General features: G+C 33.9%; 1 protein-coding gene across 1 annotated transcript in view; it reads right to left on the bottom strand.

Annotated features, from left to right (window-relative positions):
- STAM (signal transducing adaptor molecule) overlaps positions 1-20,247 on the bottom strand; it is a 66,571-nt gene that overhangs the window by 23,222 nt on the left and 23,102 nt on the right. Inside the window, exons 3-6 of the mRNA XM_016217414.2 lie at positions 9,511-9,586; positions 9,335-9,430; positions 6,757-6,903; positions 1,676-1,766 (exon numbers count right to left, since the gene is read on the bottom strand). Of these exons, the coding sequence (XP_016072900.1) occupies positions 1,676-1,766; positions 6,757-6,903; positions 9,335-9,430; positions 9,511-9,586 (410 nt within the window). The remainder of the gene's footprint in view (positions 1-1,675; positions 1,767-6,756; positions 6,904-9,334; positions 9,431-9,510; positions 9,587-20,247) is intronic.

Below are 20,247 nucleotides of genomic sequence, written 5' to 3'. Positions count from 1 at the left end.
GCTGGGAACTAGGACAACAAAAATCATTTCATCAATTTTATTCATTCATTCACAACTCAAAGTTAAAAAAAATAAATGAGCAAGAAAACTGAACAGCATGATGACTATTTTTTACTGAACTAATACAATCAAAATGATTCTGGGTAATAAAAAGATATAAACTCTTAGATCCATTTTAAAAATTTTAGCTGCAGATATATTCTTTTGTCTTTTCAATGTATTCCTATAGCCTGAGTTCCCAAAATGATAATCAAAATCACTTGAGAAGTAAAGAGTCTCAAGCCTCATTGGGGACTTAATATAAGAGCCTCAAAGGTAGCTGCTGAGAACCTGTATTTTATTGCTCCAGAGATAATTCTTATATAATCAGTCTAAGAATTGGAATTTAGAAATAACTGCAGTAAAGTCTCACCTAACAAATTCCCCAAAATAATTTCAAATGTGACTCCTCTATCTCCACCACTCCTCCCCCAATGCAGGTCATCACCATGTGTCACTTGGGCTCTGCAATGTAATCTTAAGGGATTGATTACTCTGCTTTCAAATCAACTCTTAACCCCTTCTTCCCTTCCACCTCTGTTCTGGATCAATAAAAGACCTAAGGAGAAAATAAAACTTTAAAACAATCATAGGAAAATATATCTTAGGATCTTGGTGTAGGAAAAATATGTCTTAAGATATAAAAAAGCAAAAATAACAGAAAAGCAAAAATTTTGACATCAAAATTTAAAACTTGCTTGATAAAATAGACCATTAAAGTTAAAGTATAAGCCAAAAATCAACTATATCTACTATAGATATATAGGCAAAAGATTAGCATCCAAAATAAAGATTTTCTACATATCATTATGTTTTCTATTAAGAGACTCAACAGAGAGAGACAATCAGAACAGGTAATAAACATACAAAAAAAGGAATCAGCCTCACTAGTAATAAAGGAAATAAAATTTAAAATAATAGGACATCATTTTAAACCTATCAGATTCATAAAACCTAAAAATCTGACAATACCAAATGTTATCAGGAGGTTAAAAATAATAAATAGCTTTCATACATTGCTGATGGAAGAGGAAATAAAGCTACTTAGTAAAACTGAAGATATGCCTACCTCATGAGCCAAGAATACTTCACTTTTAGTCACACAAAATAACCACACACACACACACACACACAAAGAGAGAACATGTACAAGGATATTCAATGCAGTATAATTGTTATAGTAAAAATAAAAACCAGAAAACCCAAATGTCCATCAGTAGGAGGAAAATTACAGTATGCATTTATTAGTAGGTTGGAACAGTAGTTAAAACAAATAAATCTGACTTATATGTCTAATCACTAATAGATTTCAAATGTTGCATGAAGAAAACAATTGTAGATAGATGATACCGAGAGTATACTATTTATGAAAAAAAAAATTTTGTTGGTCACAAAAAGTTTTTGGTACAGTTTATGGATATTTATAGGTAAATTGTGTAGTAAAAATATTGACAAGTAAGACATACATGATAGTCACCTTGGGAGGGGAGAGGAAGAAGTGATACTGAGGGGAAAAACAAAGTAGATTTCAGCTGTAGCTGTAAAGTCCTATTTCTTTTAAAATAGCTCAGGGGGAAAAATTAAGTGACCCATCTTCTTGCCACCATTCAGGGACTTTAAAAAAAAAACCCCATACCTTTTGCTAAATCTTCCTCTTCTTTTTTGTTAGCCACAGTACCAGGATCCTTGGCTACGAGAGCTGGGCTTGCTTTTGCTTGTTCTGCAGCCTAACAAAAAAAAACGGAACACAATATTTGAGGGTTGATCTCAAATATTCCTATCCTACCTAATCTGCACAGGAGCAAGATCATTCTTGTCAATCTAAAACAAACTTCTGAAGAATAAAGAAATCCAACTGGAGCAGCCTGCGAAGGAGAAGAGTTAGAATAGGAGAAAACAGACTGAGGGCAATTGGATACTTAGAGCCAGCAGCCTAATAACATTGTACAGACTTGTGTAAAGAGGATAAACTAAAAGCAGACAGTATGCAAACCAAAGAAAAACTAGAGATTTAAAAATTTTTAGAAAAATTATAAAACTGGAAAAAAAGCTGAGAGAGGGAGATGACTATTTCAAAAACAGATAGCTTAAAAAAAAATTTTAGTATGTATTTAAGGGTTGTATTCTATTGCTTGCTTCCAGATCAAAAGTCAGGGTGTTATCTTTAGCGACCCAGATTTATATATAAAAATATAAATGCTCATAAAATTATACTTTTTGGTAAACCAAAATACTTGTAGTTAATTCTGGGAATATATTACTGTCCATCTTAAATATATTTTGTAAATACGGCAGTATACAAGTAAATAAGTACATAAATTGAGTCACACTGCTAAGCCTCAATGGCCTCTTAGTTTTTCCATGGCAATCAAGGCAAATCAGACTCTACCCTATCTTACCAGTCTTATTTTCAACCATTCTATCAGTTATCAGAAACTGCTAGCACATATATAGATATATTATATGTATATAATACACACACACACATGCATGCATACATACATACACATACACATATATACACACTGGTTCTTCTACACCTGACACACTTCCTTCTACTGATGTCCTCCCGCTGGTTCTTTTTACTCCATCCACATTTTTCCCTGTTGAGTTTCAACTCATCACTGAGTAAACAGCTAAAATATCACTTTCGCAGTGAACCATCCCTAAGCCTCTTAATTAAGCATTCGTTCCTTTGTGTTCCTGATAACACTTTCAAATAAGGTGCTATGACATGGATAGTTAAGAATGCAGGCTATAAAGTCAGGCAAACATGGGATCAAATACCAGATCCATCCTCTTTGTGCCTCAAGTCCTTCATCTACAAAATGAGGATAACAGCACCTACACAGTGCAGGATATTAAGAGGATTAAAACAAAACATGCAGCTTCCAAAACCAGATAAAATGGGGGCCCTTCAGGGTTTAAAACAAAAAGTATAACACTGTCTCCTGGGATCTATAATGCATGTAGGAGGATATATGTCATACATAACACGACTATAGCATAAAGGATGCTGAACTGGGAGTAGGTACACCCTATATTGTTGCAAGGTTTCTAAATTTTACATGAAGTAATATAATATTAACTCAAAACAGATTTTTAAATCACAAATGTATATTGTAATTACCAGAGAAACCAATAAAAAATGAAATTCTAATTTTTAAATGATTGTTGAGTAAATTAAAGGCAAAGTAGTATAATAAATGCAGTTCTATATTCTTCAGTTAGTATATTTTATAATGTCAAATACAAAAGGCATTTATTTTTAGAAAAGCTGATTACAAAAAAGCTTTTTACAGTTCACTTCATAGAACTTTAAGTACTTTCAATTATGATCCATCTCTTGTTTTAATCATTATATGACTGAAAATTGAAGGTATGCTTTGGTCAGAGGCAACCTTTTTCATAATATGTAAAATTTTTTCACAATTTGGTGACTTTCACAAAAAAGACATGGAGATCCTTTGTGCTCTATGAAGAAATGTCTATTAGTTAAGAAAAAAGTGCAGAAGAAGCTGCATTAAGCCCTGCATTCCTGCACTGCACACTTTTCAAAGTTCCTTTCTATCATCAGGTTCTAAGTGTAGCAATGACACTTGTCTTATTAACTAGCCAAACAGAGTAGCAGTGTAGCATTACTTTTATCTCTATATCAAAAGTTAGTACCAAAAAACCAAAATCACAGCAACATAAAAATAAGTTAAGTGACTAAAGTATGACTTTTCTTAATATTTTTATATTATTTCCTTTCTATACTTGGATAAATAATAAAGAGCCCTAGCCAGTGTGCCTCAGTGGTTGGAACGTTGGCGCACGGAGGGTCATGGGTTCAATTCCCAGTCAAAGGCACATATCTAGATTGCAGGTTCAATCCCCACCCCAGTCTGGGTGCGTGCAGGAGGCAGTCAATTGATGTCTAGATATCTGTCTCTTTCTTTCTCTCTCTGTCTCTCCTTCTCTCTTTCTCCCTCCTTCCCTCCCTCCCTTCCACTCTCTCTAAAAATCAATGGAAAAGGTATCCTCAGGTGAGAATTAACAAAAATAAATAAACTTTAAAAATTCTTATATTTTCAAAGGCTTTTGTTAAGTATGTTAACAAAGATCTAGTCTGACTAAATGTGATGACAAACAACTAAGTGACTTCAAAATCCAGAGGGACTTCTACAGTTGATCCTAGATGATACATTTTTTCATTAAATATGAAGCTCCTTACAAATAGGGTTTTCAATGACACACTTTTTAGAAACTACTGTAAAAAAAAAATCACCATTCTACTTCATCATATTTTACTTTATATGCATTTTATATGTTTCTTGTGGCTAAATGATAGTAACTATAACAAAATTAGCTTTCACATATTTTGTAACATCTAGACCAAGGGTGGGGAACCTTTTTTCTGCCAAGGGCCATTTGGATATTTGTAACAGCATTCACGAGCCATACGAAATTATCAACTTAAAAACTAGCTATGAAAAAAGCTCCTAGATTTATTAAATTTTGAGTCCCACACCTGCGGTTGCCTTGGCAGGGCCAGAGCAAATGACACAGCCTGCAGGCCGGATGTTCTCCACCCCTGATCTAGATGAAAAGAAGGAAAGTAACTCTTAACTTTACTGTTGCTGATCTATGTCCTGAATCTTTTGAACAGGAGAGTAACCTAACATCTACGCCAATCAATAAATAAATTCTCTTGCCAGTGTTCACTCCACTTCTCGTCCTTTGAAGCCCAGTCAGGACAGACACATATCCACTAACCTCTATATCAAACGGAAGGCAGGATCGTGTAGTGGAAAGAACACTGTACTGAAAGTCAGGAGGCCTGTGTTCTACTTCCAGCTCTGTCAACTACTCTTGCCCAAGTGGCCCTGGGCAAGTCACTTAACCATTCTGGGTCTCAGTTTCCTCATCTGTAAAATGAGGGGATTAAATTAGAAAATCCCTAAAGTTGTTCCCACAACTAAGACTCTAGGTTAACCAAACAATGCTATATATCAAATATATCATTAATTCTTCCTTCTCTTATAACAACAAGTCTCCTTGTGGACAGATGTGCAGTTTTCACTTGCACTGAAAGCTGTACTCTAAAGCAGTGCTTCTCAAACATCAATGTGCATACAGAATCATCTGGGGACCTTGTTAAAATGAAGATAATAAATCCATGAGTCTGGAGTGGGACATGAGATGCTGCATTTCTAACAAGCTTCCAGGTGATACTGATGATGATGGGCAATGAACCACATTTTCAGTAACAAGCTCTAGACTAGGTTCTTGAGGCAAAGAAATTGCGTCTACACTTTGGTTCTCCGTAGTGAATCTACTTTGATAATTACACATTGCTTCTATTGTCAATAAACTTGTAAGACTCTTGGATTATTTTGCATAAAACGATTCCTTAATTATACAGTTTTAGAAATTATTCTGAGAATAGTAAAAGCCAGCTGTCAATTATGAATGAATACTTCTAAAAGATATAATTTATCATTGTAAAACTATTCAAAAGCCAACTTTTTTCAAGTAAGAAGAAAAACATCCTTCCTTCCTCTCCTAAGTATATTTCTGGTTTTTTACAGTTCAAGAGTACACAGATAAACTAGATATGCCTTGGGAAGAAAGCCTAGAAAAGTCTGGATGAATCACCTCATGATTCCCTGAGGTGGTCACAACCCTGAACTTGAGCCCTCCACAGCTCAGTTTTCTGCTCATGCTTTTGTACCACTCAGTATATTTTACTCCAATCCTTACATTTTAAACCCCCTCGATTAGTGGGACATCCTAAAGGATGGTTACTTAGAGTAGAAAAAGAATAAAACAGATATACATGAGGATATGTTTATTGATTTTGGAAAGGGAGAGAGAGGGAGGAAGAGGGATGGAGGAAGAGGGAGAAAGGGAGGGAGGGAGAAAGGGAGGGGAGGGGAGAGAGGGGAGGGGAGAGAGAGAGCAGGAGAGGAATGTGAGAGAGAAAGATGGATCAGTTGCCTCCCATACTCGTCCCAACCAGGGATGGAACCCACAACCTAAGTATGTGCTCTGACTGGGAATGAAACCCGAAACCTTTTTTGTGTACGGGGAAAACACTCCAACCAACTGAGCTACCCAGCTGGGCCCCTTTCATTTTTAATATGACAAATTAGAGATCGGTCTCATTACATACTTTTCTTTTTGAAAAGGAAAGTTAAGCCTTTCTGTCAGTCATATTTATTAGAAGAAAGGGAAAAGGTGAAGGCAACTCGTCAGTTTTTATTAAGGGAAGAAATGCTTCAGGTGCTTCTCTTCCCACTGACTCACTTGTATCTCCTTCCTACTTTTAATACAGGTATTCATAAATTTCATAATCAAAAGAACCTCTAAACTCATCCTTAAATTTTAAAGCTATCCCGCTTTCTTACATCATAAGAGCATTTAACAAGGCTGTGTTACTTGATATAATAATTTTGTCTATATTATTAAAACTAAATTAAAAAATTTTTTAATTGCAAAATGTTAAAGCAAGTTCATTTATAAAAAAGGAGAAACAGTGGGAAAGTAGAAGTTGGAACACATTAATATTCCACTATATTTTTATGGCACCTCTAAATGCAAGATTATTACTATTAACAAAAATTCCTTTGAAGTAATAAAAACTACCTGGGTTTGGAGGAGGGGAAAAAATTAAAATAAACACAGCTACTTTAGAAAAATAAATTGTAGCACACACACAACTATACAAAATACCTGAGAACCAACCGCTGGAAACGTAACTCCTTGTTCCTTAAGGTTCTTAATCATTGCCGATATTAGACTAAGCTGTGGATCATTCTTAAATTCATCTGTCCATTCAACCATGAGGGCTTTTAATTTTTCACATACTTTAGGATGACCCTAAAAATAGAGAAAAAATTAATAAGATTTTATCTGTAAATAATCAGCTGATAGAGAAATATACCTGGAAATAATCAGTTGATAGAAAAAGATCAGTAAGCCAAATATGCTTGAATTGTAAGTCATTTTAAATGGTTTTGTTATTTAAGTTTTGTGTGATTAATGTTTTCATTAAAGTTTTCATACCAAAAAAAATAAATAAATAAAGCATTAATTTCCCGGCCAATGATTTAATGTAGATACCTTAAATATAAAAATTATGAAGTGTTGTAGTTCTCTTTCTAAATCACAAATTAACCCTATGGACAATACATAAGAAACTATAGGTGGTTATTAAAAATAAACTAATTTTATTTTCACACTATGAAAAAACAAGAAAAGATACCTTCTTAAATACCTCACATGAAATTCAAACAGATTAAATAAGTAATAACCTATTTTGGAGGTCAGAAAGACAGAACTTTTCAGAGTATTTTAAAACTAACACAGCTTTGTATATCAGGAAGAGAAAGAAGGTAGTTTGTTTTGCTTTTTGCAAACCAATATTATAAAAAGTTAGAAACAATAAGTGGCGCACTTCCTTTATTCCTAATTCCTGATTTTTAATGTGTTTATGTTTTTTTTTCCAAGCTGCTTAATTAGTTAAAGTCTGAGTTGAGGCCCACTGCATGTAGTTATCCTTGGAAACTTTATTTCTACAAAATAATACCTCACCTAAAGTATAAAACCAGTATGTTTATTCTAAAACATTTGGGGCTCACCCAAGAGCATGCTTGTGCCTTTCGCTTTCCCCTCCCCTAAGGCACCTCACCTCTACCTTCCTCATTTCTAAGCTCTAAGGACCTTTCCTTCGTTTCTATACCTGTTTCCTTTTTTATTTATTTTACTTTATTTTTCCATCATCATGTATCCCCTCTATGCCCCCTTCCACCTCCCCCCTGCTCCCACTCTGCTCCCCACAATCACCACATTGTTGTCCATGTCCATGAGTTTTTTGGTTTTTTTTTTTTCTCAATCCACACCCCACACTCCCCAACCAGAGCTATCTGCCTGCTCTCTATCTATGAATCTATCTCTGTTATGCTTGGTAGTTCAGTTTGTTTCCTAAGCCCATTTCTTTTATGAATTACTTCTACCTCTGTGATTTTCCAAATAAAGATTCTCTTATTAAATAAATAAACAAACAAAACATTTGGAAAGAGAAGTCCTTTCTCCTATAAGTAGCTGTTTTTCAAAATATTTGTTCATGCTACTAAGTATAAGTTTGAGTACCACATCTTCAATTAAATTAGAGAAAACATAATAGTCTCTTCATAAACAGTGGTATGTTTCGATGGATATTCAGGACATTCTAAGAATGGTTACTGCCCTGGCCAGGTGGCTCAGTTGGTTGGAGCATCATCCCATATACTTAAAGTTTGCGAGTCTGATTCCCGGTCAGGGTACATACCTAGATTCGGGTTTGATCCCTAGTCGGGGTATGTGAGGCAACCGATCTATATTTCTCTCTCACATTGATGCCCCTCCTTTTTTTCTCTCTCTAAAAACCAATAAAAACATATTGTTGGGTGAGGATTAGAAAAAAAGAAAAAGAAAGAGTGGTTATTAATTAATAGAAAATGTCTAAGTATAACTTAATAAAGCAGAATAGGAAAAAAATTATCACATAATCATGTTTGAAAAGAAGTACAGAATTTTAAGTTCTTATTTCTGTACTGTTTTCTATGAAAAACCTGAAAACACTTATTTTTCCAATAAAGGCATTTTCCCTTTTAACACTTAAAAATGCTTTCTTGAGATATAATACATCCTCCCACCCACCAGAAAAGAAGACAGAAATAATTGCCTCTAGAATGCACAGATTTTTACTGGGAAAACTCTCATATCACTTAGTAACTTAAATTTTTTAAAGTCTTAAAATTGCAGGATTTGAATTCTTTATTCTATAGTTAAGTAGATATACAGTATTAAAATCCTGTGATGGTCAAGTAGTGGCCTTATTCATATCAAGATGAAACTCAACAGTGCCATATTTTTGGAGTACTTCTGAATACTTCTACATTGGGAAAATAAATCTGTGGCTACAAAATAATTATGTGGTAACAAAAACTGTGCCTAAAAATTGACTGGTATTATTTAATCAGAGAAATACACACATTTACTTACCAGATGAAAGGAATGATAAAGAAAAAAAAGGTTAAGTATATTCTAATTTGGCTTGAAAAAACCAACTCTTAAAGTTACAAAAGTGTTGTTTCTTCAGCAAAATGTAACATTTACTTATATATTGGATAGACATAGGCAAGAAAGAGTTAAAAAAAAAAAAAGGCACAGACTAGTCCTCTGTGATTTAAAATGTAGGGAACTGAACAATAAAATACATAAAGAAAAATCACTGTCTGAATTCATTTCTGGGAATAATGTTCCTTACCTTATTTAATACGTTGCTTACTTCACTAGCAAAATCTCTTGAACATACTTCTAAATGAAAAATTTTGCCACAGTTTGATACACATGCTCCTAGAAGCTAAAAGCAAAATTCCCAAGTTAAAAGGGCTCAATTTCAGCAGGTAATTTTGTGATAGAACCTAGAATCAAATCACTCACAGTCAGAGCTTGCATAGCAACATGAGGATCTTTATGGTTCACCCTCCTCATAATAGACCGAAGACAATCTTTAGGTCTAAAATATGAGAAATGTAACAATCAATTAGTAGTACATCCAGCCGCCCCTCCCCCCACAACTATACTAGGCAATAGGGAGACTATGGTAAAGAAGTTTAATTTTTATTAATGACACAATTGAAAAATTGTATGCTGACAAGTTCCTTTACATTTTCAAACAAGATTAACAAACTCTTTTCCTTAGCAATCATAGGTTAGGCACTGTAGGCTAATTTTGAGTGAAAAAAGTTTTGAAAATAAAATGGTAGAACAAGACTTCCACTTCCAGTCATGATGGAATAACTGGAACCAGACTTACACTCCTGCTATAAACAATTACAAAAAAAGAAAAATATATATGTAAAACATACACTGAGGTAACTGTTTAGTACACAAGACCACAGACAGTGCATAATGATGATCTCTAAGAAGGAATACAAATTAGATAAGCCAGGCCTCTGCCTCAACTTCTACCTAGAGGCACTGTCCAGATATCAATATAGGCTTTCTGTCTAAAGACAGTTTCTGGATCTCAGTGCACAGAAGGTGATCCCAAGAAGAGAACAATATCTCACTGAGTTGAGAGGACAGAAATCAGAATTCAAAAGGCTGAGGGAGCTAAAATTTGAAGGACAGAGTAGAAGGAACTATATGAAGAAAGAGTTCTATATACCAGCATAAGGGTTCATTTCAATTTGCTGTGGGAAAACCCAGGCACCACAAGGTGGGCAAAAGTGAGATCTATGTGTTGAAGAGCCAAACACAAAACGACAAATGTATGACTTCACTTACATGAAGTAACTAAAACAGGCAAATAAATAGAGACAGAAAGTAAAAGAGAAGTCATCAGTGGCTAGGAGGAGGGGGAATAAAGAGTTCTTTACAATGTATACAGAGTTTGGGATGATAAAAAGGTTTTGGATGTGATAGCTGCACAACTCGGTAAATGTACTGAATGCCACCGAATTGCACACCTAAAAATGGTTAAAATAGTAAATTTCATGTTACTTGTATTGTGCCACAATAAATAAAATGAAAAAAAGAAAAAAAGAGAAGTACCGATACATACTACAACGAAGATAAACCTTGAAAACATACTAAGTGAAAGAAGCTGGTCACAAAAACCACATACTGTTTGATTCCATTTACACGAAATGCCTAAAATAGGTAAGACTGTACTGATAGGAAGTAAATTAGTGGCTTCTGGGGCTGAGGAGGGCTGAGGAAGAAAGCGTTAAGGGTTTATTTTTGGGGTGACAAATGTTTTGAAATTAGACAGTGGTGACAGTTGAACAAACACCTGACTACATTAAAAACTAATGAATTGATGGATTTTACGGTATGTGAAATAAGTATGTAAATATAATCACACACACAAAAGGAAAAACATTATCAAGTGAACTGGATTCTAATGAGCCCTGGAAAATTTGGCCAGTAAGAATAATTATCCTAGGAAAGTTCTTTAAGAATGGAAAAAACATTACCAAGCATCATGGTAAAGAGGGGGGGAAATTCTTAACAGAGAAAAATTTGGATAAAAAATAGGATATCTGTTTCTAAGGATGTTTCATTGCCTGTTGGGAAGTTTCCACTTCAAGAGCATGGGGTAAGAGAAAAACATAAACAAAAGAAGTAATATTTATTGACTACCCATTATGTGTCAAGCATTCAACTATTAACAATTCTAAAGCTCTTTTTCTACTGATTTTGTATAATATTAAAAGTATCTGATAGCACCATTAGACTGAAGACATTATATATATATAACATTTTGCCTTTTTGACAGTTGGACTTATTTTAGGAGCCGGAATCTGTGGCCCCATGCTAATTTTTGCAGTTATAAAAACCATGTTGATATAAAAACACAAAACCAGCATTTCAAAGCACTAGTAAAAGCCATATATAAAAAGAATTATCCAAATAGCAAAATTAAAACCATTAAAATTAAAGATCCAATGATAATTTAGCTTAGTGAATGAACATTTTTAGAAAGTAATCCTTTATACTTGCTTTACTACCAATTTTTTAAGGTTTTTTTTTTTCCAATCCTTATTGGAGAATATGCTTATTGATTTGAGAGAGAAAGGGAGGCGGGGGGGGGGAGCACACACAAACACAATGACAACACATGGATGTGAGAAACATGGATGGCTGCCTCCCAAATGTACCCAGAATGGGGATGAAACACACAACCTAGGCATGTGCCCAAATCACGAATTGGACCAGCAATCTTTTGGTGTACGGGATCCAACGTTCTAACTGAGCAACCTGGCCAGGGCTACCACCAAATTTTTAAATAAAATTTCTGGTGTATTGGTTGTAAACCACTTTTTTTAAAGTAAGAAAATCTAAAGTTGTGATGATTTTGTAAAGGGGAGTGGAGAAAGGGGCTCTGAAAGGGAACTTTTACTTTGTATTTCATTCATTTCTATATTGTTTGGATATTTTACCATAGCTATTTTTAAAACTAAGGCAAAAGATATCTCTGGCACCAAAACAAAGTTGGCTATTACACCATAAAAAGGATAGGGCTGCAAAGCCAATCAAAATGCTTACAAATGCTGATGAACACTTTATGTATGTCAACACAGCAGTATCATTTAAACTATAAGCTTAAAAAACTCACTTTGGAATTGTGTATAAAACTGGCAGTATTCAACAATACAAGTGACCCACAAAAATTTGATACTATCTCATTCTCTTTTGTGCATTTTTTTTTTTCAATTCAGTTTTTCAGTATTTCCACAAGACGATAAAAAACCACAGATGTGACTTGTTATATTTTGATTATTAAATCCTACAATTTACTGAAAAATTATTATTAAAGTACTGTTTTAAAAAAGGTTTAAGAGTTAATAAGTGAATTTAAAGTAGGTATATTATGATTATTAACCTCTGAATGACAAAAGAAAGTTGACCACATACACAGTATCTGTACAGTTTATCATCTAATCAAGTATCCTTTTGAGAGTGAAAGGGAGTGCCAAGTGAATATAGTACAGGAACAGCAGACATAACTGGAATTTTCCAAGGCACACTGGATGTATGGGAAACCCCAGCCAAAACTGTTCATCCACAAAACCATCTTTTTATGCATAAACCTGGGTCATGTAGTTAGTTCATGAGGTTGAGGGGGAAAGAGGGCAGTACTTTCACATAGTTGTGGCTTCTACTGGCCTTCTTCTCAAATTGTAGATGAGACAGAAAACAGACTTTTCAGGAATCAATAGGTAATGTCTAACCCTCACCTTGACTCTGGGCTGAACTCAGTGACCTGCTTGACCAACTGAATTTAAAAGAAGTGATGTTCTGAGATGTACAGTTCATAAGAAGCCATGCACATTATATGCCTAGGTCTCTTAAAACATTTGCTCTTAGGATGTTCCCTCTGGGAACCCAGTCACCTTTCTGTGAGAAACTCAAGCCACATGCAGTGGATAGCCCTAGCTGAGGTCCTAGCTGATAGCCAGCCATCAACTACCAGCCATTTTGAGCATCCATCCCAGTTAGGCCTTCAGATGACTCCAGTTCCAGCCACTATCTGACTGCAACTTCATGAAAACCCCAAGTAAGTAGTGCCCAGATCTTAATTAATTCACAGAACTGAGAAGATAACAGATTGCTCTTTTAGGCCACTAAGTCTTAGCATGGTTTGTTATGTAGCAACAGAATAGCCTCTAACAAAGTGGGCTGAAAGATGTCAGCTTTAAACAGTACTAACTTGTGTTATTTAGAATTATTTTTCATCTTCCTTTTTAAGTAAAATTTCCTTAACTGTTTATCTCCCCCATCTTGAGAGTTCCTAAAGACATGGTCCAGGGCTACACTGTTCATCCTGGGTTCCTTACTCCCTAGCCAGGCCACATAATAAATTCTCAACTGAAATTTGAGAGAAAAATAAGAATTATTTAGCAACTATTGTTGCTCTCCAGTGACTGAAGATAATACACTCTCATTCTGCACGTTGCCTAGAATAGTACTGTCCACATGGTTGATGCTCAATAAGAAGCTGTTGAGCTATAGAAAATATATTTTGTACTTTTCACTGTTGTACAGTAATTATTATTTAGAATTAAATATTCTCCCTTATAAAGCTATTTGTTACCAATTTCTGCATGTCTTCCACTGAGCTTGTTTTCTACGTGAAAAATATACATACGTTCATAAAATGTATTTCTCAGAATTATAGTAAGACCATAAGGGAAAAATGCACAATAAGTAGTACTGGAAGGAACACAGGATGTGAGGAAATAATAAACACAAATGAAGTATTTTGTAAAAATACATGCTACAATAAAATCTGCATGTGCATTTAGGAGGCTACAATGGTTTCTATCACCTACCTTTGTAAGGGTAACCAAATTCATCTCTCTCAAAAACTTCTCAAAACCACATTTTGATATTTTAAAACTTTTTGTAAGATGTAGCCTCTCTTTCCCTTACCATTAGATGGGAAAACAAGAAGATAGAGGTAAAAAAACACCACCACCAAACGAACAAAGAAAAAAACAGGAAAGGAGAATTCTCTCTTATCTCTCCCAATTTCCCAACCCCAAAATAACTGTTTTTCTTCCATGTGATAAAGGACAATAGCATAAATCACACCATTGTAAAATGTAATGGAATAGTACCATTCCAGGGGTTTGTTTGCAAAATCAAGGTTATAATGGGAATACTGCAGTTCATCAACTGTTCTTGATTAAGGGGTTACCTTTTGAAGAAAATACTCTGTCATCTCTCAAATATGCTCAATACAGGCAATCTTTCCTCAATTACTGAAGCAAACTTACTTTTAGCACCAGGTGAAGAAGTTAGCTTGCATATAGGGCCATGTTGTTTAAAACATGCTTACTCTGAGCAAGACTTGCACTCAGTGAGACATTCACAGTCTATAAGAGAAATGGGAACTAAAATTGTGAAACAGCACATATAAGCTGTTCACTAAATGAAAAGCAGGGACAAGTTCTTAGGACAAGTAACACTTGAGGGGCTGTAAAAGAATACAGTTAAATTCAATAAGTTAAATATGCATATGATATAGCTCAAATCTATTGTCAGAGGATCAAGGAAAACTTAAAACTAATTTTGCAATCCTACAATTCTCTTTTCAAATAATAATGAAATTTCAAATCTCTTTGAGAATAGCTCCAAGTAAATTTCCAAAATTGTCACCACACATTATTTATAAATGTCTATCCACTTATATCTATGATGTTGTGTAGTTATGACAGATAGATAGCTCCACATTAGTCCATAGTCACCAGTTAGTGAGATTACCTGAAAAGGTCCTTCCATTAATATATAAGGAGAAAGCCAAAAATATTTAATAACTTTGTTAGATAAAGAAGTCAAGATTTTGTGGCATCTTATGCTTTATAAAGCTTTTTCAAATTATTTCAAATTATGTCTCTATATCCCATTTGAAAAGTACTTTTGTATCATAAAAATAATAAGTTAAGCTATGATAAAAAGGTTATTTTATACTCTTAAGGAAATTATTACCATTGAAAGACAGTAAATTTAAATTCTAATTATTGCATCTATTACTAAATCAATCAATGATTCTAGAGCCATCAACTTCTCAAAATAAAGGTACAATCTCTTCATTATCTCCCTCATGGGGCCCTAAAAAAGAATAAAAGGACATTTTCCTTAAAGTATTGCAAATATAAAAGAAAAACAGTAAAATATATATTAATAGCAATAATAATATTAAGCTCAGTTAATGAATGTGCTCACATAGTTCTAATTACCTATGAAATAGAACTTAAAATGTATAAAGACACTAGTAATATGTTTCTAAACAGGAGCACGCCTGGGTGTTCAGGACAGAAAAATTATTTGTAGAGTAAGACTATCTGGCGTATCACACACCTGGGTCCCTGCCCAATCAATGTCAGTAGTAACCCCATCAGTGTAACCACCAAAACCATCCCTAATAGAGCAATACTGCCAGGGCTGAGAACCACTGTTAGACAAAAGCAGTATTGTGGTACAGTAGAAAAAGATTTGTAGATTGACAGACCTCATTTGTAATAGGGAATTCTTATGCTTATCAATATGCTATTACAATATTAGAATGGTGCCAGGGACTTAGAGACAGTCAACAATGTTAGTTCTAGAAAGCACAAACATATCTTATTGTTCCGTCAAGTTACTTTTACAACTTTAATTTTCAAAGCTATTTTAAAGTGATTTAAATTTTACATTTTCATCTGACATGCTATAGAAAGTGCTTTACAACTTACCATTCAAGAATATACAGGGGTGGACAAAAGTAGGTTTACTGTTTTGAGTATGTGAAACAGTTAATAAAAGCTATTGTAATAATTCTAACCTGCATGTCTTTTTCCATACAAACTGTAAACCCACTTTTGCCCACCCCCGTAAGTGTATCTATATTGTGGAGGGAGGGAGAATAATGTGTATGCATAGCTTTTATAGGTCTTTTATACTTATACTTAGTATATAGTGCCTAGCAGGCACACACTGTGATATGGGAACTCAAATCTTTGCTGAATGAAGTCAATACATATATATGTATATAACTGTAAGGGAACTCTAATATAAAATGTGAAAGAAATCAGAACTGGAATGAATAATAGCTGTATATTCACTAACATTCAAAATGTGTATTTGATTTGTAATACACATTACATAAAATACAGTCTACACAACATAAGGGGGAAAAGGGGGAAACACTGAGTACAAATATCAAATTCTCAAATACAGTAGGTATTTCTTGTATGATGAGTGGTGGGACATGAATATAATAGACAATGTTATTTGGCTATTTAAAGAACCCAGCAATTCCACTTCCAGGAATATATCCAAAGAATTTCGAAACACTAATTCGAAAAAAAATAGGCAGCCCTATGTTCACTGCAGCACTATTTACAATAGCCAAGATCTGGAAGCATCCCAAGTGCCCATCAGTAGATGAGTGAATAAAAAAGCTGTGGTAAATTCACACAATAGACTGCTACTCAGCCATAAAAGAAGAAGAAATCTTACCTTTTTCAAAAGCATGGATGGACCTGGAGAGTATTATAGTAACTGAAATAAGCCAGTCAGAGAAAGACAAATACCATATGATTTCACTTATATGTGGAATCTAACGAACAAAATAAATAAACAAAACAGACACAGGCTCACAAATACAGAGAAAATAGACTAACAGCTGTCAGAGGGAGGGTGTGGTTGGGGGCTGGGTGAAAAAAGGTGAAGGGATTAAGCAAAAAATTAAAATTAAAATAAAACAAAAAAACCCCTCATAGACTCACACCACTATGGTAACTATCAGAAGGAAAGGAGGGTGGTAGGAGGTAGGAGAAAGTAAAGGTGAGATAAATGGTGATGGAAGGAGACTTGACGTAGGGTGGTGAACACACAATACAATGTACAGATGATGTATTATAAAATTGTACACCTGAAGCCCATATAATTTTATTAACCAATGTCACCCCAATAAATTAAAAATTTACAAAAAACAAAAAAAGTTCATGATCCCAAAAGACTTTATCAGAAAAGAAAGGTAACTAAACTTCTACATACTAAACATTGAGAATTATGAAAGGATAGATAACAGTCACCACATACTTAAATTGAGTATGATGATATTCTGAATTTCCCAGACTATATAACAGTAAGGTATATTTCAAACAAAACGTAATGCAACATAATGTATAAGAGAGAGAAGAATCACTAAAACTTTCAATATAAAATTGGTATGTCTTAGTAATAATTTTAACTTTCAAATAACTGTTCACTATAGGCACTGAAGGACACAGCACAGAGAACTGAGCAAAAACATAAATCTGGGAGTAAAAAATCTGACTTTAATTTTGCCTCTCTACTACTACAAGTCACATTAAAATAAGGAAACTTTAATTTCCTTATCCATGAAATGATCTCTACAGTTGCTAGAATTCTATAGGTCCCAATCTATAAAATACATGGTGTTTTAAAAATCATACTAAAATACAAAAGTAATATCACTGTCCAGGGCAAACAAAGATGAAAAAAAAGATCTAATAAGATCTTATTCCCTAATCAGTAATGTGGCTTCTGCTACTATCCCCACTTTCTCCTGAATCCTCATCCATCATCTTAATTTCCCTCTAATTTAAATTACATTAAAGAATCCCAAATTTGGATCAGATTCCCATCTGTAAACTGGAAAAACTACAGTACTTAGAGCTGCTCTGATGACTACATAAAATATTTATAAGGGACTGAGAAAAAACCTGGCAAATAATAAGCAGTCAATAAATGTTGGCTATTATTCTTAAAAGAGGACTTAAAAGACTTTGAAAATTAAGGCCTGGAAATTGAAGATACGATTATAATAAAATATATACTGCAAGAAAACTATTTCTCTCCCTGATTCTGCCCTTCTAACTTGAAGAAGTCTAGATCAAAGATTAGTTTTTCCTTAAAAAAATCAGGATACAGTAGTCTATCAACTTCCAGTTGACTGTCAGAAAAAGTCACAGCCCAAGTCGAGGACAGGGCAATAGAAAGCCAATGAAAAATATTTTTAACAAACTCTTTCCAAAAGGCTTATACTTTTCACAAAATGTTAGTAATGACTACTATTTTATCCTTCTAATTCTGTTTGAATAAATCAAAACTTACAACCTAAGTAAATCCCTTAGCCAAGTTAAAAAAAAGGTATGTTTTCCACCTTCAGTCAACCTAAGCAAGGAGTTAAAATATAAAATAATAGCACAAATTAATCTCACTGTCAATTACAAAACTTTAATTTTAACTTTGTTGTGGAGAAGCAATACCTATGCTCACATTTTTTACAAATAATATAAACAAATCAATCAAAACTAACAAAAGCATTTTTATTATGTGGAGATGTGTTAAAGAAAACTGGTACTACCCTTCTGAAAGTTCTCTTGATTCTAAACAAACAGGCTTTTTAGTCCACCATATGACCTCATTGGCTAGGCACTTCTCAGTACTTACTCATACACTGGAACTGCACACTAAAAATCATGTGAATATCTTAGGCAGTTAGAAAAATATTTTCAGAATGCTCCTAAGGCTTTAAGTCCAGTATATTCAAACATTTCAGGCTTTTAAAAAACCCTATAACCTATATGACACAAACAGGAATTACATCTATTAGGTTTCCTGAAAATTAGACAATTATTTAAAATTACTGAATAACTTTAATAATTATTAAAGTATGTTAAATATTCTATATGTCACTAATCAAAACTGATGCTAAACTAGAAAATTATTTCTAAATTTGTCAATTTTTACAACAAATTTAATACTGAGAGACAGTAAAAAATATATATTTCTAAGTCTGACAGGAAATATTAAGAAATTACAAATGTAGAATAGTGTATACAATATGCCTATTGTGTATGAATAGGGAAAATATATTCATATCTGTGTAAAGAAACAATGGAAAGATATAAGAGAAACAAAAGTGGTTATCTACAGAGGATGAGGGAGAAAAAAGGGATATTTATGAATGTTCATCTTTTTAAATTGTTTTAATGTCTGAGCGATGTGAACATGTATTTATTTTTAAAACAAAAAAGTGCATTTATTATATAAAAATACTATAAATTTTTTTAAAATAACAAATACACACACACATACATATATATAATTAAAGAACAGAACAGTAGTAAGATTTTTTTTTAAGAGGCAAAGAATTGAGAGATTTTCAAAACATCACTGAGCCCTGGCCCGCACTGCGCAGTGATTAGAGCATCAGCCGGTGCACCAGAGTCACAGGTTTGATTCCCGGACAAGGGTACCTACCTAGGTTGCATAGGATCCCTGCCCCAGTCAAAGCACATTCGGGAGGCAACCAATCGATGTGTCTCTCCCACATCCATGTTTCTCTCTATCTCTCCCTGCCGCGCCCCCCCCCCCCCCCCCCCCGCCACTATCTCTAAAATATCAATGGGAAAAATATCCTCAGGTGAGGATTAACAAACAAACAAACAAACAAACACCACCACCAGGAGCCATGTTTTTGAGTCATAGTTCTGACTAAAGAAAATTTCACCGTAATGGCTCTTTTTTCCCCCCTTAAAACTAGAGAATATTTTCCAAACTACCAGAACTCTAAAACAGATGACTACAACAAAAAGGGTCTAAGGAGGAGAGTGGGGGAGGGGGAGGAGGAGGGACCAAAGGATTTAAAAATATTATTTCCTTAGGAAAGAAGGATTTAAATTAAAATAAATTATTGTATTTATGCATTAAATAATTTTATAATATATTGCTGGTTACAAATCATTTTGATAAAAAAAAGTCTTACTAAAAGAGAAATGTTTTTCCTAAAGTTCCCTTCACCATCCCTAAGTCAGCCCTCTTAAATAGGTCTATATTTATAAAACTACAGATTAATACCAAATGGTAATACTTTAAAAAAAAAAAAAAAAAAATCTAGACTATTGCCTAAAAAAATAAACTTATGAATTGCATTCCAATCCATAACTTCTCTCTACATTAACCTACCCTGTCTAAATTTGTCTCAGGAAAACTGATGTCCCCCTTCCTCTCTCACACCAATTATACATCTCGATCTTCTATAAAGCACACCAGGTATCTAGAATACTGAATATTGTTCAATATTCTTATGTTACCATCAGTAACCCATATCTAAACATGTGTATCTAGGTTCCTAGATAACATAAACCAGAT

The sequence above is a fragment of the Miniopterus natalensis genome, chromosome 1, assembly GCF_054644295.1.
Source record: "Miniopterus natalensis isolate mMinNat1 chromosome 1, mMinNat1.hap1, whole genome shotgun sequence".
NCBI classification, from domain to species: domain Eukaryota; kingdom Metazoa; phylum Chordata; class Mammalia; order Chiroptera; family Miniopteridae; genus Miniopterus; species Miniopterus natalensis.
The sequence above is the reverse complement of the archived record's forward strand: the minus strand, read 5'-3'. Positions and strand labels throughout refer to the sequence as shown.